Source organism: Microcaecilia unicolor, chromosome 4 (genome assembly GCF_901765095.1).
Source record: "Microcaecilia unicolor chromosome 4, aMicUni1.1, whole genome shotgun sequence".
NCBI classification, from domain to species: domain Eukaryota; kingdom Metazoa; phylum Chordata; class Amphibia; order Gymnophiona; family Siphonopidae; genus Microcaecilia; species Microcaecilia unicolor.
In genome coordinates, this window is record NC_044034.1 from 39,914,314 (window position 1) to 39,940,341 (window position 26,028).

The 26,028-nt window shown below is 42.0% G+C and overlaps 1 protein-coding gene across 1 annotated transcript in view; it reads left to right on the plus strand.

Annotated features, from left to right (window-relative positions):
- TYR (tyrosinase) overlaps nucleotides 1–26,028 on the plus strand; it is a 61,855-nt gene that overhangs the window by 29,710 nt on the left and 6,117 nt on the right. The window contains exons 2-4 of the mRNA XM_030199348.1: nucleotides 5,065–5,281; nucleotides 12,038–12,185; nucleotides 19,913–20,091. Coding sequence (XP_030055208.1) covers nucleotides 5,065–5,281; nucleotides 12,038–12,185; nucleotides 19,913–20,091 — 544 coding nt within the window. The remainder of the gene's footprint in view (nucleotides 1–5,064; nucleotides 5,282–12,037; nucleotides 12,186–19,912; nucleotides 20,092–26,028) is intronic.

A 26,028-nucleotide genomic window follows, 5' to 3' on the forward strand; every position in this document is an offset into this window, starting at 1 on the left:
GTTTGGCACCCAAATTTGGGCATCACTTATGGAATCCACCTTCACTACCCCCAGTGTGTGCATACATGGACTCGCATATGCTGTTTTTTCGTCATTAATATGCAGTGCTTTTTTGAGGGGGTACTTGGGGGTACTGAGTACTGGCACCTTTTGCATTGTCTGCTAAATTTGACCCATGGTCCTCAAGTTTTAATGAAAGAGCTCAGGCTCTACGCACCAATTCTGCCTTGTCGTAGATTCTGTGACTGGTTGCAGGGGGCCTTGCAATTGTGGGGTGGGTCCCTTAGTGATCATCCCACCCCTGAAGGCATTAGAGTACCGGCACCTTTTCGCTAGAAAAATGCACTGTTAATATGTGTCCTTCATGCCTAAATGTTGGTATCTTTCTTAAAGAATTGCTCTTTAATGGGATAACAAGGACATTGTCACATGAATATTTATTTATTTATTTATTTTAAGCATTTCTAGCCCGCCTATCCACTAAGCGGTTTCCATAAAAACATACATATTAAAATACAAAATAATAATAATAAAACAAATAAAACAAATAAAACAAATCTTCATTAACGTATGTAACATAAAGTGCTGCCTTCACAAACTCTCCAACCCTACATTGCTCATCAGAAAAAACGCTTGTACAAAAAGCTGTGTTTTTAACAGTTCTTAAATTGCTGAATCCTAGTACATATGCACAACTGGCAAGGCAAAACATTGCCCATAAGCGTTCCTGACAATATATGCATGTAAAATCCCTCCACCTATACAGGCACTTACCTTTATAGAATAGATGCCCTTTTGTAGAACTGCGTTCTTATTTATTTGGATTTGTTCACACTTTTTTAAGTAGTAGCCCAAGGTGAGTTACATTTAGGTACACTTTTATACCTGAGGCAATGGAGGGTTAAGTGACTTACCCAAGGTCACAAGGAGCAGCAGTGGGATTTAAACCAGCCACCTCTGGATGTCAAGAGTGGTGCTCAAACCACTAGGTTACTGTTCCACTCCTTAGTGCATTACTGCTATGTTTGGGGCATGTTAAAAACAGTGCTTAGGCCTTTTGTTCCCATATCAAAATCCTTATTATTTTATGATTAATCATTATGCTTTTCAGATGCTGGCAAAGATCCCCACATCACAGAATCACTGTAGAAATGAAAGGCTTATTATGTGTATAAATAATCATATTTATGCAGAGTTATTCTATGAATCACTTCTTTTCAGAGGGTAGATAATGTTTGTTCAGAAAAACTCCAAGGTAATCTCAACATTTTAACTCACAATAGGCTCATGCATGGTTTTAGCCTTGCTTTACTGTGTGTGTGTGTGTGTGGGGGGGGGGGGGTCATTTACTAACAATGCATATTACTAATGCCATTACTACACATTCCACCTTATAATTGAAAGAGAAAAACACCTAGATTTCGACCCAAATCGAGAGATAGACGTTTATCTCACAAAAACGAATAAATCGGTATAATGGAAAGGCGATTTTGGACGTTTTCAACTGCACTCCATCGTGGAAGCGTACAAAGTAGACAGGGGCGTGTCGGAGGCATGGCGAAGGTAGAACTGGGGCGTGGTTATCGGCCGAGGAGAGATGGGCGCCTTTCGCCGATAATGGAAAAAAAGTATGCGTTTGTAGCTAGAATTTAGGGCACTTTTCCTGGACCCTGTTTTTTCACGAATAAGGCCCCAAAAAGTGCCCTAAATGACCAGATTACCCCCAGAGGGAATCGGGGATGGCCTCCCCTGACTCCCCCAGTGGTCACTAACCCCCTCCCACCACAAAACATGATGTTTCACAACTTTTTATTTTCACCCTCAAATGTCATACCCACCTCCCTGGCAGCAGTATGCAGGTCCCTGGAGCAGTTGTTAGGGGGTGCAGTGGACTTCAGGCAGGTGGACCCAGGCCCATCCCCCCCTACCTGTTACAATTGTGCTGCTTAATGCTTAGTCGTCCAACCCCCCCAAACCCACTGTACCCACATGTAGGTGCCCCCCTTCACCCCTTAGGGCTATAGTAATGGTGTAGACTTGTGGGCAGTGGGTTTTGAGGGGGATTTGGGGGGCTCAACACACAAGGGAAGGGTGCTATGCACCTGGGAGCTCTTTTACCTTTTTTTTTTGTTTTTGTAAAAGTGCCCCCTAGGGTGCCTGGTTGGTGTCCTGGCATGTGAGGGGGACCAGTGCACTACGACTCCTGGCCCCTCCCATGAACAAATGCCTTGGATTTATTCGTTTTTGAGCTGGGCGCTTTCATTTTCCATTATCACTGAAAAACAAAAACGCCCAGCTCACAAATTGTCGAATAAAACATGGACGTCTATTTTTTTTCGAAAATACGGTTCGGTTTGCCCCTTCACGGACCCGTTCTCGGAGATAAACGCCCATGGAGATAGACGTTTTCGTTCAATTATGCCCCTCATTATCTACCATAAGGCCCATAAGATAACTCACAGTAACCATATTAGCATGTACTGTTAGTAAATGGTCCATTGTAAGGGAATGGCTGGGTTCCCATCTGATCACTCCTTTACTGAGACTAAAGCCACCTTAGGTGGAGTTACAACTGCTGAGTCATAGGGACAAGGTTTAGGCAGGGAGGTGGTTAAATGTCCTGAGGTAGAGTAGATCAGAGAGACCCTGAGGAAAGAGGTCTTCTAAAGAGAAGTAAGAGAGGCCAGAGTCAAGAAGCCTCTAGGGAGAAGTCCTGAGAGAGGACCTCCTAGCAACTGATACAGAACAGAGAGAGAGAGAGAGAGAGAGCTACTGTACCTGAGGGAAGTGCCAGAGAAGAGAAATAGTCAGAGCCCAGTAGGTTCCCTGGGGTGAGAAACTGTGTTTAATTTTCAGCCTCCAGAAGACTGCTAAGGTAGGAGAGAACCTTGCAGAATATTCCTAAAGTACATTAACTTCATTTGTGTCTAGAAGGGACAACCTGAGACAGCATTAGCTGCCACATTGTTTCAGCCTGGCTAGGAGCCAGCCCAATGAAGAGTATTGACTGGGATTATATTGAGTAAGAGAGAGGGGGGGGGGGGGGGCTCAAAATTAACAGAGCTGACTACGGCCATTTTGGTACACATAAATAAGGTACTTTTGATTTGCAACCTCTGTGTGTGCTACATTTTTATGAGGTCTTGCACACAGCCATGAGCCATGCTGCCACACCCATTCGATGATATAGATATGAATTTTAAATAATGCAGATTGGAGTTTGTATTTTGGATAGAGTAAGGCTTGCTGAAAATTTGGACCAGAACGTATTGATATATGATTTTGCTTCCTTTGATTTGAAAGGTTTGCATGAAGTGGTTGATATCAAATAATCAAAACATCAGCAGAAAGATTTGCACACAAGCATCTGTTTTAAAGCCATACCTGCAGTTACATAAATCAAAAGTGTAATCTATACAAACATAGATAATGGTATGGGGAAATTTCCTGTTGATTAAGAATCTGATGGATAAAATATAATTTGCCTCAGCATCTTGAAATCTGAAAGGAATTTTGCACCTAGGAAATATAAATACGTGACTTGGCAACCTTCAAGAAATTATTGAAAACGCACTTATTCGAAGAGACTTACAATAAGAATCCTCCTTAATGACTTGATTATTATTCTAAATCTGAACCAACCACGAACTGATCCCATTGAATTGATTACATTAGTCATATTATCATTATTGGTCCTAATGCAGCAAATAAATAAATACATAGCTTAGGCTTCAAGCTTGCTTTCTTTCCTTCAGGATCACATTCATATCAGCGCAAAAGACCATGATGTGAGATTGGAGAAAGTAGACACATTTGTAACGTGAATTGAATTTATTAGATGGATAGGAGTGGTTAAAAATTGTAATAGAAAAAAATTAAAATAATTCCCACTGTCTTAAATATAAATGGGGAGGGGGGGGGGGCAATACTCAAAGGATGTTATCCGGATAGGAGTGGCTCTCACCAGGACAATTCCCACTGACTTGGCCAAAACTGGATATTCTTCAGCACTTACCTGGATAGTGCTAGAATGGTGTAGGGGACGACATCTGGACAAAGTCAAGATTTTCCTGGGGGCTGATGTTCAAAGTTCGGATGCTAAGGCCAATAGCATGACCCAACACGGACTGTGTTTCAGCACAACTGTCTGCATCAGAAGTCCAATCCTCTGTCTATAATGCTCAGTCTTCCGATGAGGCAAACACCCAAACAAGATTAAAAGTATGTAAGGTACAATTGATTAGATAAGATGCGATGAGCGCTTTCTGTAATCCACAGAGCAATGCCAACATGTTTGGCTCGGACACAAACACATTTGTTTCCCACTATAAATGTTTATAGGCTGCAGGGTTTCTTTCCGCTTTAAAAAAAAAAAAAAGAACAAAAACGACAGTTTAAAGTGAGAAATTCTGAAGAAATTTTCTCTCGAAAACCTTCAATGCCACCCCCAAGCTGGCGGTAGGTTTACAGCATTAAGGGCAGCATTTGTTTCTGTTCTGTCTCCTGATGTACGCACTAGTCTGGTGCTAATTGCCTCTAACGCCAGCATTAGGTTTTGAGCAATCCCCTAGTTAGCAGCAATATTCAGTTCACTAACCGGGTAACCATGCAGATGAAGTTAGGACAGTAAAAAAGACTGTTGTATAACTTTATGCAAGTAGCTATCCAAGTACCAAGCTGAATAGCACCAGTGCCCTGATAAATCCTGCAGCTGGATTATACCTGAATAGTCAGTGCCAGCATCTGGATATGCTCCGATGCTGAAAATCCATGTATAAAAAGCCCTCAGCAGGCAGCAGTTAAGCCAGATGTATTAGAGGGCTTTCCCATTTTGGGTCTGTGGAATAAAAAGTTTAGTACATATGACTTCATGACAACCATGTTCTATATTACATATTGATTGGTAATGGCATGAGATTGACTTTGAGATCTGGAGAAGGAACTGTGCACTGCACTTACTTAAATATGCTATTTAATTCTGTTGTTTTCATCATTTTATCCCAATGAATATACATTTGCTTTCTTTCAAATTTTATGCTTTCTTTTAAATGGTATGTTTCGTAGGTCATTTGTACCCGACTTGAAGATTACAACAGGCAGCAGGTTTTATGCAATGGCACAGCCGAAGGACCCATACTGAGAAACCCCGGGAACCATGACAGAAACAGGACTCCTAGATACCCCACATCAGCAGAAGTGGAATCTTGTCTCAGTCTGAATGAATACGACACAGGGCCCATGGACAGATCTGCTAATTTCAGCTTTAGGAACACATTGGAAGGTAACTTATTTTAGAGGTTGAGATTGAAAATTCAATGGGTGATCATTTCTGGAGGATAGTGTGAGGCATTGTAAAGCTGTAGTTAAGTCATATGGCAGATGCGTTAATTCTTCTAGGTCTGTAGAAATAAAAGCGAACAAAAACGTTAAGGGTTAATAAGCTAGTCAATTTAAAAAAAAAGTGCTAGGTACAGCCTCACTGGTGAGGTCACATGTAATTTGACAGGAAAACTGAAAATCACTCCAGATTATTTTTTTGACAAGTGCCAAGAACATGCTATATGACTAGAAATGTTTGCACATATTTTACATCTACATCCAGGGGTGTAACCAGACTTTGAGGTGGGAGGGGCCCAGAGCCCAAGGTGGTTTAGTCGCTGCCCCACCGCCCCCCCCCCCCTTGTGGCTGCCCACTGCCACCACTGTACATCTTGGCTGGTGGGGGTCCCCAACCCTCACCAGCTGAAGACTTCATCCAGCGCTAGTTTCCAGCGCCGCCACCGCATTACCTGCCCTGCTCTCTCTTCCCCTCATGTCGGGCATGCTCCTTTTAGTAAAACTGCTCAATTTCACTAAAAGGAGCATGCCTGACGTGAGGGGAAGAGAGAGCAGGGCAGGCAATGCGGTGGCGCCGCCGCAGACCAGCACTGGATGAAGTCTTCAGATGGCAGGGTTGGGGACCCCCGTCAACCAATCAGGGGCCCAAAATGAATTGAGGCCCAACCTACCTACACCACTGTCTACATTAACAGAGTGCTGAAAGGATAATGTTTTGCAGTGCTTCTGATGGGACAGGACACATAGTTTGCAAGTAGTGAATTCAAAGCAAATATGAGTATTAATACTGGTTAAATATTGTTTGCTTGTTGAGTAAATCAGAGTGTTTGTAGGTACATAAAAGCACCAAAGTTGTGTACTTATGTATGATGTGAGCTGGGTCTTCCTTCCACATGGTGGCCAGAACTAATCCTGCTTAGCTTGGCTGTTTCCCTGGTATGGGATCCAAACCATCTCCTCGCTGCACTGCTTGTCCTGGTTTAACCGCTCCCCAGCTGACCTGCACCCAGGATCAGCTCACGACCGGGACACACAAAACTTCAGCAGTCTTATAGTTCTTGAAAATCACAGGTCTTTATTTTCTCAGCACCTTTTAATACAGTCTTAATCTTCAAGCAGTTTCCTCATCAACAATGCAAGAGTCAGTTCAGTTTTCCCACATTCAGCTTATTAACACAGTCCAATCTTAACTCAGAATATCACACCCAGCAAACCTTTGTCTTGCTCCCAATTGAAGCCTCCCCTCATCAGCACTATCTTCTCCCCTTAGATAGTTTATGGGTTAGCTTCTTCCACCAGTGGCTTCCCCACTGGATTATTTTCTCCTCTCCAAGTATACACAGCTTGGGCCACACTCCCGCCACCAGAGCCTTTACATTTCCTGAGGAAGTTTGAGCAAGCCCTCCAACCTCCATGCACTCCTCCTCTTTCTCTTCTCCTCCTCCCTCTATATCCCATTCCATCTCCTCCTCCACCCTGGGTTCCCCCAGCTGCTGCTCATTCCCTGGATCAGAACTCATTTCCCAATCATTCACCCCTCCCTCCAGTTCCTGAGAGTCCTGCTGATGCCCCAGTGGTTTCTGGGACTGGTAGTTTCTCTCCCTAACTAGTGTTTTCACTGGGGCTTTGACCACTAGAGGGCGAACCTTTTGTCTAGAAGGGACTAGTGAAGAAGAATCATTACATTTCAAAGGAAAACCTCTTCCCCGTTCCAGTCTCAGCATGACTGGAACTGGACTCCTTTCAGAGTCTTCACAATGAGGAATTTTGTCTACTAAAAATAGGGAATTTCCTTCAGGATTGATGGTTACCTTAGATGTCTACTCCCTGTACACAAATATCCTTCAACAAGAAGTGATTGATGCTCGTTGAGAGGGGTTAGAAAGTAGAGAACGTCCCCATGTGGTACCCACAAATTTTCTACTTAAGTTGACAGCTTTAGCTATTGGATCAAATTATTTTTTGTTTGATGATAACTTTTGTTTCAGCAGTTATCGAGGGTTGCTATAGGTTCCTCTTTCACCCCTTCAATTGCTAATATATTCATGGCTCATTTTAAATGGAAATGGGTTTATTCAGCTACCCATTTTCATGAGGTAAGATTATGGTGTTGTTTTATAGACAAAAGAAAACAAAAAGGAGGAGGAAAACCCTCACGTACAACGAAGGCAATAGAACAAAAAAAATGAGGACAGCTGAAGGAGGAAGTCAAGAAGTCTTTAATATAACAGCTAAAAAAACGACCCGACACGGCCGTGTTTCAGCACAAAGGCCTGCAACAGGGGTCTATTAAATCTCTTGTGTTTGGCTGATGGCTTAATCAAGAGAAAAGTAGCTGTTAGGCTTCAAATCAGAAGTATATCATCACGTTTGACGCGTGGGCGGGGCAGACACTCATGTAGGAAAAGCGATCTCAGCCACTTCACTTTTAGAACGTGGGGTACGTGAGGCTTCATTAGAACGTTGGAGGTGCGTTTTATATAGAGAGATTGTACATGCTGTGCACCGCCTTGGGTGAATCTCTTCATAAAGACATTTATTACATATCAATAAATAAAATAAATACAAAATAAATACATTTACACATTACCACATTTACACGAAATTTAGGAGGCTCATTAGAAATACCCCCCCCCCCCCCCCCATGCTGTCACAGGATTATTGTGTGTAGCAGTGACTGTGCTAAGTCCCTCTTATTTGAGGAAAGTTGTACAATTTCATGTGGGAGAGAAAGTGAAAGACTCCCCTTGCAGAAGAATCTCACCCAAAGTGGGGATCAGGGCATCAGCACTTTTTTCCCCATGTTTTTGTTAGTTATGTAATACTTGTTTCTATGCCTCTTCTGATTTATAAACTCACTGACTGCCAGAAATCCACTGTGGCATTCCGTTGGACCAGGGAAGTGGTATATAAATATTTTAAAGTAAATAATAAATAAATGTTTGCATTGCCAGACTAGATTTCTTTCTTCTAATATTTATACTGCCTTGAAAAGTGAAATTGATTGCCTGCACTCCTGAGTGTTTTGCTGCCTTAGGCAATCACCTGTTTGCCTGTGTTGTGCCATAGGACTGGCCCTGGTATGTGGTAAAAATGTGAACTGAATCTTGGACTCTGATCTTGACAGCCTTGTATGCTGATTATTAGGGAAAAAAAAACTACCAGAACAACTATCCCTCTGAGATTCTGTACCAGATGAAAGTGAGTGAAAGGAAATAAATATGCATAATGTGAATCAGGCCGTTACGGTATGAAAAACAACATTGTTTGATTAAACAAGGGTAAAGCAAACTAACAAAACCAAGAAAGCGCCATCAACGCCAACGAAAGAATCCTTCCCTTCCTTTTGTCCCCCTCCCCCCCTTTTTTTCCCAGTCTGGAAAATTTAGAATCTTCTCATGAGAGTCTAGCCTTCTGGACTTGCTTTGGGAGAGAAGGTTGGTCAGACTTCAAACACAAGCTTCACCCTTAACCTAATGGCATACCTAGCATTTTTGACACCCCTTCCTCCTTAGACCAACAATAGAGATTTTTTTTGGGGGGGGTGGAGTATTGTATCACTGACATTGTTTAGAATTGACTGTGCATGGTGATAATGAAACCAGATGGACTTTTAGCGACCCTTTTACTAAGCCGTGTGAGCATCTACGTGCACCCAACATGCGCCATAATGGATTGACCGCCTGGCTACCATGCGACTCTTGCGGCAATTTCATATTAGGCGCACATCTGAAAAATTATTTTCAGGTGCGCGTTTTGGATGCGCGCCAAGTGGCATTTGACACGCGTAGGTCATTAGCACCTGGTTACCAAGTGAGATTTTATTGCTAGGTCAATGGCTGGCGGTAAGGTCTCAGAAAAATGGACTCACGCCAACTTTGATTTTGACGCTGGTCCATTTTCAGCAAAATGTTTTAAAAAGGCATTTTTTGCAGGCGTGCTGAAAAATGGATCTGCATAAGTGGCGTAGCAAGGGTGGGGCGGTGGGGCGGTCCGCCCCGGGTGCACGCTGCTGGAGGGTGCGGAGAGCAGCCGTGCACCTGTCGGCTCTGCTGGTTCCCTGCTCCCTTTGCCTCGGAACAGGTTACTTCCTGTTCCGGGGCAGAGGGAGCAGGGAGCCAATGGAGCCGACAGGTGCACGGCTGCTCTCTGCACCCTCCAGCAGCCAAGAATGCACCTGAGGGGGGGGGGGCTTGATGCGCTGGGGAGGGGGGTGTCATTGCACCGGGGGAGGGGGTGTCGTGCTGCACCCTGGGGGGACAGACACCGCTGCACCCGGGGGGGGAGTGCGCAGTGGCGATCCGCCCCGGGTGGCAGCCTACCTAGGATCGCCACTGATCTGCAGGCACCCAAAACACGTGCCTACACTACCGAAGGCCATTTTTCAAAGCACCTTAGTAAAAGGACCTCTTAATTAGTTTTATTATTGTTTTTAAATTCTCTACTGACAATACACCCCTTTATGGTGTGCACCCTGGGTGAACCACTCCCAGTGGTCCACCCTTGGTATGCCACTGCCTTAAGGGGGCCCTTTCAATAAAGGACTGGCACGCAGCAAAGGGCTTGCTGTGTGACCGAAGGAGCCCAGCGGTAGTTCCCACCCCCAACGCTTGCCATTTCTGGTGCTACAGGATTTTTTCAATTTTTGTAGCACTGGAATTAAACCAGTGATAGTCGAGCAGCACTGCCTGCTGCCATTCTACTGCTGGTTTAGTGTGGGAGCCCCTACTGGTATCTCAATGGGTGGCAGTAAGGGCTCCCCATCGAAATAGCCATGTGGTAAGTGGTTCACTTACTGCATGGCCATTTCTTTTCATCTAAAATCGACAGTCTTTTACCACTGAGGTAAAAGGGGGCCTCAACTTGTCAAAAACACTCACTGATGCTAGCGCAGGCCCCTTTTTACCACAGAATAAAAGGGCCCCTAATTACATTCTGTTCTCTCTCTTCATCTTTGGCTAATCTAGGAGTCCTTTTACCAAGCTATGGGAAAAAGGGCCCTGCGGTAGTGGCAGGAGCCATTTTTTTCTGAGCACCAGGGCCCTTTTTACTGCAGCACACATAACTATGTGGTGAGAGAACTCTTACCGCATAGCCATGCAACAGAGAGCCCTTACCATCACCCACTGAGGTGGCTAACCCGGTGGTAACTGGCAGCGCACAGCAATGCCTGATTACTGCCGGGTTATCACTGTGCAAGCCATTTCCTGGGGTTTTCTTTTTCCCCCCAGAAATGGAGCACGCTCAGGGCGTTATACCGGCGGTAGTCCCAGAAGAGCGAGTGGTAAGCCTGTATTGGGTCTGAGATCTTACCGCCAGCCATCGGCCTAGCAGTAAAGTCTCATATGGTAACTGGGCGGTAATGATCTACATGCCAAATGCCACTTGGCGTCAGCGCGATCGGACGCATGGCACAAATGAAATTACCACAAGAGCGACGCGGTAGCCATGTGGCAACTCCATTTTGGCGCGTATTGTGTGCACATAGATACTTACACAGCTTAGAAAAAGGGCCCTTCAGAAACTATGGTTTTTAATAGTGACTGAAACTTATTTGAAATATTGATATTTTGGAAACAGTACATATCATTACAGCAATTAGAACTGTTTAGCTTCTACTTGACTATTGGAAAGGTTTTAAAAAACTTGCAAAAAAAATATCACAAACTAACTCAACAGCTATGCAAAACATTTTGCAGATTCATCAGATTAGTTCTCAAAACTGGCTTAATCTAATGCAGATTTTCTTTTGAGTTTGGCTAATCTGCATCACATTTTGAATTGATTGCCAGAAATTCAGAATGGATAGATCTGACTTGGATTTCTTCCCGTCTACATGGTTATCAATAGAAATCAAACAAAATAAAACATGGAAAAGAAAATAAGATGATACCTTTTTTATTGGACATAATTTAATACATTTCTTGATCAAGAAATGTATTAAGTTATGTCCAATAAAAAAGGTATCATCTTATTTTCTTTTCCATGTTTTATTTTGTTTGATTTCTATAGATTCCATGTAGAAGTCAGCCCTTGTAGATGACCAATGTGGCCGCGCAGGCTTCTGCTTCTGTGAGTCTGACGTCCTGCACGTACGTGCAGGACATCAGACTCACAGAAACAGAAGCCTGCGCAGCCTTCTACATGGAATGTTGCTAGTGGAATAGCAACATTCCATGTAGAATCTCCAATAGTAGCAACATTCCATGTAGAATCTCCAATGGTATCTATTTTACTGCCATAGTAATGCTTGAATGTTTTCACTTATATACACTGTCAGCTAGCACATTTGCTTATTTCCGATCTGAGGAAGAAGGGCAACCTTCGAAAGCTAATCAAGAAATGTATTAAGTTATGTCCAATAAAAAAGGTATCATCTTATTTTCTTTTCCATGTTTTATTTTGTTTGATTTCTATTGATAACCTTTAAGAGTGGACTAACATGGCTACCACACCTCTCTACTTCCAGTCTACATTAAACCTTGCCAAATCTGATCTGAATTAACCCTAATTTCTTGGGCTAATCTGAAATAATTCTACAAGAGATATGTGGGGAAAAAATGATGGATTCTGTCAAACTCAAACCAGGCTGACTTTCACCCAGTTCAAATTCAATTCCCCCAAATATGCATATCTCTGGTGACTATGACAGCCTGTCTTTCGGATTTTGTTTCTTAGTCTATCTTTATTTCTCAAACAGGATTTTCCAGTCCAAGTAATGGAATCGCAAACAGGTCTCAGAGTACTTTGCATAATGCCTTGCATATAATTATGAATGGCTCGATGTCCCAAGTACAAGGGTCAGCTAATGATCCCATCTTCGTAATCCATCATGCCTTTGTTGACAGGTGAGTTTGCAGCCTCATCTTTGCAAAGCTAATGATAGCAATTCTACATTTGCAAATAATCATATTGTTCTCTTCTTGCTGTCTACATAACAGTTGTATTTGTAACAGAAGAGTCTAGTCTGCATAAGGTAGTGGTAACGCACTTTATATAGGCATTACATTTTGCAGCAGATTCTTATTGGTAGTAATAAGCTTAGAATTGTCTGACTGCTTTGTTTCAATTAAGAATGAGCTAGCAAGATGGCAATGACAAAATTCATTAAAAATGATTGGCAAAGCCTTATTACAATGCATGTTTTGACACAAACGAAGATGAAGATGAAAAAAGCTTTGGGAACAACCTAATTTGTGTTACTCTTCCTTAACCGAGGACAGCTAAATATCATTAAGAACAGTACTCGACCACAAACCCCCTAAATGTATGGAAGTCAACAAAAATTGTGTAGACAAATTTGGGCAGCCACCACATTGCTGCACACAATTGAATTGAATAACGAGTCAATTATGCCAATAATTGACTTTTTAATGAGCAATTATTAGCACTAATTAATTAGATTTAATTGGAACTTACACAGGGATTAAAAAAGGGGCTCAGAAATGGGAGTATCATGAGTGGAACTGGGGCATTCCTAGCATTTGTGTGCATTATAGGATAACAGGGATATGTGCCTAATTTAATATATTCATTGTTTTTTTATTCATTTAATTATCAATATTGTGTTTTATAATTATTTTTATCTGTTTATTTGTTGATTTCTCACTCATTCATTTATCATTTCTGTATAACAATAGTATATATACATTTGCCTTAGGACCATATGTTACTTTTATGTCTATTTATCTTAACTATGCTGTGTCAAGATTTCATTGATATATTTATATTTGTTATTGATTTTCTATTTGTTATTGATTCTGTTTCAAATATGAATGTTTGTAGACTCCTGAGGAAGGCCTTTTTAAACCAAAACATGACTCGTGTCGAGTTTCGGATGTTACAATAAAGACAATTGTTTGGACATAATCTGCTGCTCTTTCCTTTGTCACCCTCACTGTGTTTGATTGGTTTGCATGACTGCAAGGGTTACTGTTCTTCTGTCTTTTTGCCATAAATCCTGGTGCCCACATTTGGTGCAGAAACCAAATATTCTATATTCTATACCAGTACATACAGAATTGTCATCCCAGTGTCTCTTTGAGAGAGGCATTTTTTTAATCTTCTGAATTGATGGTATCCTCGATTTATGTGTTTGAGCATGTTTGTGATGACATCGGTTCATTATGAGAACCAGACTCCCGATGAAGGCTTTTTAGCCGAAACACAAATTCATGTTGAGTCGCTTCTTTACCTTTGCGGATTAAACAGGAGAAGGCTCTTTGCTGGAGCCAGCGCTTTTGACATTTTTTTCACGCTACAGCGAAATTCATGCAAGCTACCTTGATTGTCCCTAAGGCATTTACACTTCAACATCTGTACGATTACTACATCCACAATTTGACCCCTGAAGCAGGCGCCTTGTGGGCGCCGAAACACGGCCCGCGTCAGGTCTCTGGCTAATAAAGTACTCCTGTTGTCCTAGTCTTGAAGGCCCAGTGTTGCTTTTTTCTTTTGGAGTCGCTTCTTGAACAAATAAAGCATCACATCTTTATGTGCTCATCATTTGGACTCCTTTTTCGTCACCTTTAAGGTTGTTTTTGTTGTGCTTAGACTTTGCAGAGGTTTCTTCTTCTGTGTTTGTTTTTGTTCACCAAATATTCTACACTGCTCTCAACTTTTTAGAATGCCCATGACTCTTCCATTCCCCTCCTATGGCCACACTCATTTTTGGGTTGTGTGCTATGGAATTTAGGTGCCCAGAGATATAGAATACTGCGCAGCTAGATGCACATGCAAATCCTGGTTGGTTCTAATTAACCTGGTACATCTCTCCTATTTTCTACTTCCTTAGAGTTAATGACATTGGAAGCTTAGGGGTCCTTTTACTACTACTACATAACATTTCTAGAGCGCTACTAGGGTTACGCAGCGCTGTACAAATTAATAACTAAGGACGGTCCCTGCTCAGAAGAGCTTACAATCTAAAGGACGAAATGTCAAGTTGGGGTAGTCTAGATTTCCTGAGTAGAGGTGTTGTGATTAGGTGCCGAAAGCAACATTGCAGCTGTGTAAGCATCAACACGTGCCCAACGCGTGCCAAAATGGAGTTACCACCCGACTACCATGTGGTTCTTGCAGTAATTTATTTTTTGGCACACGTCCGATACGCGCATCTGAAAAATATTTTTTATTTTCAGGTGCACGTAATGGACACGCACCAAGTCATTACCACCCAGTTACCGTGTGAGTCTTTACCACTACATCAATGGCTGGCAGTAAGGTCTCAGACTCAAAATGGACGCGTAGCAATTTTCATTTTGCTGCAAGTCCATTTTCAGAAAAAAATTTAAAAAGGAGTTTTTTTACAGGCGCGCTAAAAAATGAATAGGTGCGCACCCCAAACCCGAGCCTACACTACCACAAGCCATTTTTTCAGCGAGCCTTTGTAAAAGGACTCCTCAAAGACTTCTGTGTGTTAAGATCAATGTTGCTTTCAATATAGGTTATCAAAATCACTGTGAAAACAGATATGGTGGAACCAATCCATGAAGTAATCTAGTCTTAGCAGGAAAGAGAAAACTGCCAAAATGTGTGTCACAACTCTCAAATTAAAGCTCTTGTCTGGACCAACATGGGAACATCTCCTATCCAACAACACAGCCACATTGCATCAACTGTGGGCTCCCTCTGAGTCTGCCAACTTTCCAGATGTTGAAGTATTAATGTAACTTGATGTTAAGAACGTGTATGTTAATATTTTTTAATTTATCCTTTGAATCGTTTTTAATTATTTTTATTTTTTTTGTAACAAGTAATAACTTATGTCTAGGGAGCAGTTATTTCATTATCCCTATTCAGTTTCCTAAAGAACTACTATTAAATTAAAGAAATCAAAGATTCAGTTTAAATCTCCCTTTTGGAGATGATTACTGGCTTCATCAAATTTCAAAGCATAAAATATGCTCAGACAATCATTTATATTAGGATGAGCTTCTAAGCCAACTACATTATTATTCAAAAATGATTTTGGTACAGATCTTTTCTACTTTACATAATTCAGTTTTCTGTTGCAGAGCAGAGGAAATGCGGGGTCCTTTAACTAAGGTGCACTAAAAAAATGGCCTGCGCTCGTGTAGACGCATGTATTGGATGTGTGCAGGTTCATTTTTCAGTGCACCTGCAAAAAAGGCGTTTTTTGGGGGGGCTGAAAATAGATCTGCAGCAAAATGAAAATTGGCGCACATCCATTTTGGGCCTGAGACCTCACCACCAGCCATTGACCTGGGGGTAAATTTTCACACGTTAACTGGGCGGTAATGGTCTATGCAAGTACAATGCCGATCACTGCCCGGTTAGCGCCACGTGCCAGAACATTTCTGGCGCGCTTAGTGGATGTTCGGAAGAATCCGCAGCCAAACAGAGAACTCAAACTCCCCACGGGAAAACACAAGTATAAGTGAGAATGGGATGTTTGACCACGGAAATTCATTTGAATTTCCGTGGTCAAACATCCCACTCTCACTTGCGCTTAGTGGATGTGCATAAAAAATGAAATTGCTGCCCGGGCCTCATGGTAGCCAGGCGGTAGTTCAAAAATTGATGCGCGTAGGATGCGCAAAGGTGTCGACATAGCTTAGTAAAAGGGCCCCTTAGTGCATAATACAGAGGATATGTAGCAAAATGAAAACAGAGTAGTAGGCTAGTGTCCTAAAAAGAATTAGTTATAGCTAAGACATACGCCATGTGACTTATCTTGGTTGTAATTATTTCAAAATTACCTCCCAATTCTTTTCAATTTTAAAATGCTTTGATATTTAGAGATGTACATGAAAAAGAACTCCCTTAGTTTTGTTTCTTTTTTAATTTTTTCAGTTTTCTGGCATTTCCTTTGTTTCATGTACAGATTTATGTCCTTTGATGTCATTTCTATTAAAGTCAGGAGGAATGATTCATCTTATTTTTGATCCTAAAATTGGGGTTTTCCATCTAAGTGTTTTGAAACCTGGAAGCTATCAGCAGCGGAGACATGAAGAAAAGTGGCACAGAGCTCCAGGAACCTCCCAAGGCACTTTGAGAAGTGTAAAGCACTAAACAGCAAAGGTGAACAGTGAGAAAGCCAGAAGCTCAGCTATATTAAAAGCCAAGTAGAAACACAGAAACACGGTGGCAGATAACAGCCAAGTGACCCATCCAGTCTGCCCATCCACAGCAACCACTATTTCCTCCTTTCCTTAAGAGATCCCACGTGCAAGTCTCATGCTTTCTATATAAGAAATTCCTAGAGTGTAACAAACAGTTGCGATGAAGCTGCAGTGTGGTAAATTTAAAACGAATCAGAGGAAATGTTTCTTCACTCAACGCGTAGTTAAACTCTGGAATTCGCTGCCGGAAAAGGTGGTTAAGGCGGTTAACGTAGCGGACTTCAAAAAAAGGGTTGGGCGGCTTCCTGGAGGAAAAAATCCATAGAATGTTATTGAATGGATAAGGGAATACGGTATTTCTAGGATTCGCGGGACAAATTGCTTGTTCTTTTGGCCGCTGTTGATGACAGGGTGCTGGGCTCAATGGACCCTTGGTCTGTCCCAGCATGGCGATGCTTAAGTACTTATGTAACTCTAGCACAGCCAACTTCATATACTGACAACACTAAGTGCTCATAAGGGGAAAGAAAGGGGTTATTCTGCCAGTGTAATTGTAGATAATGGCACAGCTTATAGAAGAGAGCAATACCATTAAACTTCTCATGTTCCTACTAAAACCTAGTTTAAATACAACACTGGTTCTTTTTAGGGGTAACTATTTAGTGTGCACGCTAGACCTTTTACGACAAAATTTTCAAAACCATTTCCTCACCATAAACCTCTGTTTTATGTCTGCAAATTGCCGAGAGTTTATGTGGGTACATATACAAACATAATGCCATTTTGGAAATGCTTTACGTGCATCATATACAGGCATTCCTGGGGAGGAGATGGGGGGCAGAGTTTCACTTATATGCATAGTTTGAGATTTTCAACTGGATGTGCATACATTTTCTTGAAAATCTTCTGTATGTTACATAGTTGGTATAACTTTATTTATTTAAAATATTAATAAACCCCTCAATCCACAATGTTCTAAACAGCTTACAGTTAAAATGTACATAATCAAAAAAAGCATCACAAAGCAGACAAAAACTTACAAATCAAATCAACATTATCCTGGCTCTATCCTGTATGCAGGTTTTTCTGGTGGGATCATTTTCAAAGAGAAAAAATGCCCATAATTTTCTTTTAACAAAAAAAAGAGAAGAAAAAAAAAAACTAATCCACCAAAACAGCAGCAAGCAAAAAAAATAAATAAATAAATAAAAAAGTGGAAGTCACCAGAAAAACCACAAGTTCTCAAGATAATCAATAGAAATATGCACAGCTATTTATTCTTCAGTTGTAAATAAAGACAAGTCCTTTAATTCTGCTTACAGGCAAATACCCAACACGGGCCGTGTTTCAGCATGCAAGCCTTCATCAGGGATCCTCCAGTAACAAAATTGCTTATTCTAAAGATAGAACTCAAAGAAAAGACCAACACAAGCACACAGTGTGAATAACTGCAGTACAACACACTTGAATGCAGAATTCCACGAACATGTAAACAGCACAGCTGGGTGCCAACAACTAAACCGAGCACCATCTTGAAACTGGCACTGTGATTTGTTGTGGATTCCACGGTTTTAACCTACCTTGGTTTGCTGATTTGATGGGCTTTTTTAGCTCATTTTTTCAATACATTGATTCTATTGACCCCCCAACACAGGTGCTTGTCACCAAAACATGACCTGTATTAGGTCTAAAAAAGGACTCTCAGCTAGAACATGCCCCTCCCCATGGTCACACCCCTTTTTGGTTGCACACTATGGGATTTAGGCACCCAGTGCTATAGAATAGCGTGCTGCCAGATACATGGGCAAATCCTAATCAGTGCCAATTAGCTTCAGTAATTGGTTGTTGGCATCTCAATTACTGATGGTTAGCCAGTTAAGTTGAGCGTGCATCTCGGATGAGAACAAAAATTTGAGCATCCAAATCTGGGTGTCATATATAAATTCCAGGAGATAGTGAATTAGCTCTATTGAGAATAATAGGAAATGTTATTTTACATGCATTAGATCATATTATACATGATAACTGGCTAATGTGTTGCATATTTGAAAATGCTAAGCTTCAAAGAGTTGTTTCCTTTCTTGTGCCTTGTGATTTTGGACTAGCCACATAACCCTCCATTTCCTCAGGTATCAACTTAGGAGTGAAGGAGTAGCCTAGTGGTTAGAGCACCAGTCTTGATATCTAGCGGTGGATGGTTCAAATCCCATTGCTGGTCTTTGTGATCTTGAGCAAGTCACTTAGGTGTCCTCTTACTAAGGTGCACTGAAAAATGGCCTGCAGTAGTGTAGGCGTGTGTTTTGGGTGCGTACAGAGCACCTGTAAAAAAGGCCTTTTTAAAATTTTTGCCAAAAATGGACGTGCGGCAAAATGGAAATTGGGTCTGAGACCTGACTGCCAGCCATTGACCTAGCGGTAAAGTCTCATGCGGTAACTGGGCGGTAATGACCTACGTTCACCGAATGCCACTTGGCGTGCGTCCGATACACATGGCAGAAAATAAAAATGGCCATGCATATCAGACGCGTGGCAAATATGAAATTACCGTAAGAGCCACGGGGTAGCCGTGCAGTAACTCCATTTTGGCGGATGTTGGACGCACGTAGATATTTACGTGGCTTAGCAAAAGGGCCCCTTAACCCTCTATTGTCTCAGGTACAAAATTAGACTGCGAGCCCTCCAGGTATAAAGAAATACCCAGTGTGCCTGAATGTAACTCATCATGGGCTACTACTGAAAAAGGTGCGAGTAAACTCATAATAAATAGGGCTCCTTTTGCAGAGATGCACTAACAGAATCCATTAACATACCTTAGTAAAAGGAGCCCTTAGATTATAAGCTCTCTAGGGACAGGAAAATACCTACTATGCCTGATTGTAACTAGCCTTGACCTACCATAGAAAGCTGTTAGATAAATCCAACTTGTGAAGTACGTTAATTGGCAAAAACAAAACAAAAAAACAAACAAACCCACACATAATTTCACCACTGTTTCAGTAAAAGAAAAGCATTCTATCTGAATCTGATAAAATATGATTGACTCTGGGGAAAACATGACTACAGTCACCAGAAAAAAAATTGATTTTAATGAATTCCATTAGAGCAAACAATTTGTAATTCAACAGCCCAAACCCCATTCTTTTATGTGAATAAATAAAAATGTCACGGAAGCTGAAACCTGTGACCGCTTAAACGAATGTTTGAGAAATTGAGCATTAAAGTTCAGAATGGATCTACGATTTAGTCATGTTTTCTCAGACATGGTCACAAACGTATTCCCCCTTAATCTTAGAAGACATTCCCTTGCTTTGTTTGTTGCCTCTTGCTTGAAAAGAATCACCTTCCAGACCTCTGTTGATATATTACTATATTTGCATAATGCAATTAGATTATTTTTGGTAAAAAGATTTTTGCAAGGCAAAGGGCCAATTATTTGACTTTGTAAATGATGCAGCCTTACAAATTATACTAATGAGATTTTTCTTTTGCAGCATTTATGAACAATGGCTAAGAAGACAGCGCCCATTATTAGAGGTCTACCCAGCAGCCAATGCGCCAATTGGCCACAATCGTGATTATTTCATGGTCCCATTTATTCCTCTCTATAGAAATGGTGATTTCTTTCTCCCATCCAGGGATCTGGGATATGACTATGAATATTTAAGTCCAGGTATGGTATTAATTTCCTGTCATAAAACTTAGGGTCCTTTTACTAAGAGGAGGTAGGGCTACCGTTGGATTTGCGCATGGCAAATTGGCCCTCCACTGGGCTCGCCCAGGAGCCAGTGGTAGTTCAAGGTCTGCCTCGAACCATTTTTAGTGCTTTTAAAAATTTTATTTTCTAGAATTAATGGGTTGGAACCAGGCATGCCCGGCGGTAATTGGGCAGCAGTTACCTCCAGGTTAACGACTAAGCCATCACTGCCTCCTAAATACGAGGCGGTAACGACTCCAGCAGTAAATGGCCGTGCAGCAATTTTTTAAGTACTGCATGACCATTTACTGCCTCCTTTAAAAAAAAAACAACTTTTACCTGCTGCAGTAAAAAGTGACCTTGGCACGCAGCAATCCCACTGCGGGACACCTTTTACCACCGCTTGTTAAAAGAGCCCCTTAGTATTTTACTACTGCTACTACTACTACTTATCATTTCTAAAGCGCTACTAGACGTACACAGCGCTGTACACTTGAACATGAAGAGACAGTCCCTGCTCGACAGAGCTTACAATCTAATTAGGACAGACAAACAGGACAAACAAGAGATAAGGGAATATTAAAGATGATAAAATAAGGGTTCTGAACAAGTGAATAAGGGTTAGGAGTTAAAAGCAGCATCAAAAAGGTGGGCTTTTAGCTTAAATTTGAAGACGGCCAGAGATGGAGCTTGACGTACTGGCTCAGGAAGTCTATTCCAGGCATATGGTGCAGCAAGATAAAAGGAACGGAGTCTGGAGTTAGCGGCGGAGGAGAAGGGTGCAGATAAGAGAGATTTACCCAGTTAACGGAGTTCTCTGGGAAGAATGTAGGGAGAGATGAGAGTGGAGAGGTACTGAGGAGCTGCAGAGTGAATGCACTTATAGGTCAATAAGAGGAGTTTGAAATGTATGCGGAAACGGATAGGAAGCCAGTGCCCTAATATTCAGTCTATGATAGGCAGTATTATTTTAATCACTGATTGCTGTAGGCTGAATTACAACCAGATATTCAGTGCCAGGCCTGTCACTGGAGGTTTTCTGGGTACTGCCAGTATCGAATGCTGGTATCAACTAACCAACCAGGCATAGGGGGCCCTTTTACAAAGCAGCAGTAGGGCTACTGCGTGGGTAGCGTGCAGAAAACAGCACGACCATGGGGTGAGTTTTGTTTTTACCACGTGGTATCTCCAGTGTGGGGGTGCAGTGTAGGCATGCCCAGCGGTGATCGGCCATTACCGCACGCTATCCAATTACCGCCGGGGTACCGTGTGAGCCCTTACCACCTACTAATTAGGTGGCAGTAAGGGCTCAGGCAATACATTGCCCCACAGCAATATTTGTATTAGTGCATGGCCATTTACAACTTCCATTTAAAACAGTGAAATTTCAGCTGCAGAAGCAAATGGCCTCAGCGCATGGCAATTTAATGCGCCCACACTACCACAGGCCACTTTTTACCGCAGCTTAGTAAAAAGACCCCATAGTTAGGTCTGCTTTTTCTGTGGTCCTACTTGCCTAGAATAATATTTAGGTACCCCGCTGGCGCTTATATGGGTATGTGCGTACATCCGCATGTAATTGCTAGTATTCTGAACATTTATGTATGTAGCACACAAGGAAATGTGGGCACCTGTTATAGAATTGCTTTTCTAGCTTCCAAAAATATGTGTATACTACCTGATACCACAAGGCTATGGAGAAAGGTTGTGGCTGCCATATTGGATGCAGCCATGACCATTGGCAGGAATGAATCAGCATCACTCCTGCCCCAACAGGCCTGCCGGACCACCAGAGTGCTAGGTCCAAGGCGGGGGGGGGGGGGGGAGGAGGAGGGTGCTTAGATCATGGTGGGGGGGTGGGGGAATGCGAGGGGGTCACTATAAAGTTACGAACATAAAAAGAAAAAAAGACCAAAAAAATATATTAATTTAGCCTTCAAGAGTAGGACCAGAAGAAACTGGTGACATGCATCTTAACATTTCAAACTGGAAATAGTAAGCTTTCAAAAAAAGTAAATAAGCAGATGTTGTGAAAAAGGCCATATGAATTCTGATCAAATATAATCTTGCCGTTACAAGCATAAATAATGAAAAAATATGCACCCATTTCAATCTAACGTTCAAGAATTTCTGCCTATGTTGAGTTGCTCTAGCAACAGCTGGAAAATGTCTCATCATTATTAAAAACAAAAAGTGCTGTCAAAGCTGACTTCCATTCTGATTCTAAAACCAAGGAAACAAGTAACATGTCTTTCCTTGGGTCTGATGGTTCACTTTATTCAGGTCTTAAAGGGGTCTTAGTACATTCTAAAACACACTCGCTCGCTGTTTTCTTGCACATTCCATTTCCTCTTTGAAACTGCATTTTTTGCTCAGTCTAAGACTTGCTAATGGATTTAGCAGGCACTAAATGCTAAGACGCCCATTGTATAACTATGGGCATCTTAGCATTTTGTGCGGACCCTTAATGCATGGTGTACCGAGTGGTAACTGCTAGTGCAGAATCACATTAAGGTGCTTTGTGGTAATTTAGCAGTTACTGCGCAGTAAACCGTGTGTTTAAGTGCTTTTTTCTATAAAGGGGTGTGGCATGGGAGAAGAGTGGGTGGGAAAGGCATTTGGCAGTTAACCCACTACACCACCCACTCGCTGACTAGAGAGTTGCACGGGGACAGAAATTTCACCCATCCCTGCCCATCCCCAATGGAATCTAACCCATACCCACCCATTCCCGCTAAGATCTATTCCATCCCCAACAGCCTTCCGTTTCCTTTTGGATGGTATTCATTATTCAACCAATGAGTGTTCCAAACCTCAATCTTCTGCTCCAACTGCCTGTCTCCATAATTCCAAGCTTCATTCTGGTGCTACAATTGCCTCTCTCCCAGTGCATTCTAAACCTCATTTTGGAGTCACTAGAGGATTTTGACGACACAAAATGGCTATTTCACAGCCATAATCAAACAGGAAAAACATCTAGATTTCCTGTTCGTTTGTAGCTGTGATGTGGACATTTTTTACACTGTCTGGAATCATGAACGTCTGTCTGGAATCATCTTCAAGAATTTGTTCACACGGTTACTGCTGAGTTAGTACAGGAGCCCTTACCGCTACCTCAATGGGTGGAGGTAAGGGATCCCCCCCCCCCCCCCCCGAAATAGCTGTGCAGCAAGTGCACTTGCCGCATGGCTATTTCCTGAAAAAAAGAAAGACCTACCTTTTACCCACTGCAGTAAAAAGGGGCCTCGGCGCACATCAGAAATCAGAAACAAACACTGACGCCAGCACAGCCCCCTCCCCACTTTTAATGCAAGTTGGTAAAAGGGGCCCCAAATTTTCTAAGACATTGCTTAAAGATTCATTTTAGAGCAGGTTAAGTCTCTAATGCTGTTGCAATGATTACATCTTGCTGAACGTAATGCCATTGATGTATTTAGACCTTGGCAATCTCTGCAACAAAGGGCAACTAAAATGATAGCGGGGATGGGATGACTTCCCTATGAAGAAAGACTAAGGAGGCTAGGGCTTTTCAGCTTGGAGAAGAGACGGCTGAGGGGAGACATGATAGAGGCATATAAAATAATGAGTGGAGTGGAACAGGTGGATGTGAAGCATCAGTTCACGCTTTCCAAAAATACTAGGACTAGGGGGCATGCGATGAAACTACAGTGTAGCAAATTTAAAACAAATCAGAGAAAAGTTTTCTTCACCCAATCCGTAATTAAACTCTGGAATTCGTTGCCGGAGAACGTGGTGAAGGCAGTTAGCTTGACAGAGTTTAAAAAGGGGTTAGACGGTTTCCTAAAGGACAAGTCCATAAAACACTACTAAATGGACTTGGGAAAAATCCACAATTCCAGGAATAACATGTATAGAATGTTTGTACGTTTGGGAAGCTTGCCAGGTGCCCTTGGCCTGGATTGGCCGCTGTCGTGGACAGGATGCTGGGCTCGATGGACCCTTGGTCTTTTCCCAGTGTGGCATTACTTATGTACTTATGTTTATGAGCACTAATAAGAAAAAAAAACTTTTTTTGAATAAGTTAATATATTTATGAAGGAAAATGAATGGTTTCTTTGCCTGCAAGGCTTTTTTGTGTTGTTTGATATATTTCCTCCCCTTGGTCATCACTGGTGTTTTTCTTCAATGTGTTTCCATGGGGATATCACCTTCTTTGTTTTTCGTCAATATCTGCTTTATGAAATTTCAGTGTTGAGTCCCTGAGTTTTAAGGCTAGTCAAACAGTCTAGCACCGTGTCTTGTAGTAGCTAACATTTCGGAAATTGGCTCTCTTTGCCCGCAATTGTAGTGGGAATTCTGTGTAACAAGGTTCTATTTTATTTCTGGTTGATTAGCTCCTTTCCATTCTGGACATGTATTTTGTACTGAACTTCCATATTCACAGGTTTCTTGATACTTTGATAGGCTGCTCCCATTACACATGTTCTGAGGACCAGCTCAGAAATGTAATTCAAGGAATGTCAATCTCAACACTTTCCCAAGTGCTAATCTAGCTTGAACAATAAAACACAATATAAAAACCTGACATTGATGTGTCAACCAGTTACCACTAGAGCTTTCAAACTATCCTTTTTGGTAGTTCAGCATCAAATAGTAGTTCAAGACCTGGAAACTTGACATTCCATTTTAAAGAAAGAAGAAAAGGCAGTAGGTACAGAATCCCTTCATCCGAGCAAAGTGAATGTCAAGATGCTGAGATCAACTGACCAACTGTCTGACATGGTATTTCATATGTTTTTTTATGTGTTACCTTCTATGGATTTGTGTTAGTTGAAAGGAGCTAAACCTCGATAGGATTTTGGTGCTAATATAACTCAACCCTTCACACCCTCTGCTCCTGGATTTAATTTATATTGATATAAATAACAGAGTTTTCCCATCTCAATGTCACCAGAAAAAAATTCTACTTTAATTAGTCTATACCAAAATGGATTTTCTTCCAGTACAAATGAAAGTCAGCAAATCAAATTCACTGTGCCATGAGACATCTGTCTTGGCCCAAATATCTTTTCAGTGGACAGGAAGGAAGGTCATTTTCAAAAAAAGATAGATGTCTATCTTTTGTTTTTGAAAATACTATAGATATTTTGTTTTGCAGATGTTTTCTGATTTCGACGGGGGTTTTTTTTTTTTTGGGGGGGGGGGGGCATTTTTGAAAACAAATGCCCAAGTGCAAAGCGTCCAAAATCAAGCCATTGGTATGTAGGAGGAGCCAGTATTTTTAGTAGACTGGTCCCCCTGACATCCCTGGACAGCAATAGAGTACCCTAGGGGGCACTACAGTGGACTTCATAAACTGCTCCCAGGTACACATCTGACCATTGCTCCCTTACCTTGTGTGCTGAGCCCCCCCAAAACCCACCCCAAACCCACTACCCCAACTGTACACCACTATCATAGCCCTTACAGGTGAAGGGGGTATTATATGTGGGTACAGTGGGTTTCTGGTGAGTTTTGGAGGTTTCCTCAACAAGTGTTAAATTATTCCAGGGACCTGAATGCTGCTGTAATGGACCCGAGTATGACATCTGACACTGGCATAGAGGCTGGCAAGTAATGTTCTTCACAATTTATCGTGGTGGGAGGGGTGTGAGCTACTACTGAAAAAGGTGTGAGCAAAATCTAAATAAATAAGATAAACTCATTTTACATGGTATTTGATACTTTATATATATACTAGCCGTTAAGCCCGTTAAAACGGGCAAGTATTGGTATGCTCTATTTTGATGTATAACTCCCTCCCTCCCTCCCCTCGGCTCCCCGCCCTTCCTCCTTCCCTCCCTCCCAGCTCCAAGGCCCGATTCCCTCCCAGCTCCATGGGCCCCCCCTCCGTCCCTCCCAGCCAGCTGCAAGGCCCCCCTCTGTACATCCCTCCCAGCTCCAAGGCCCCCC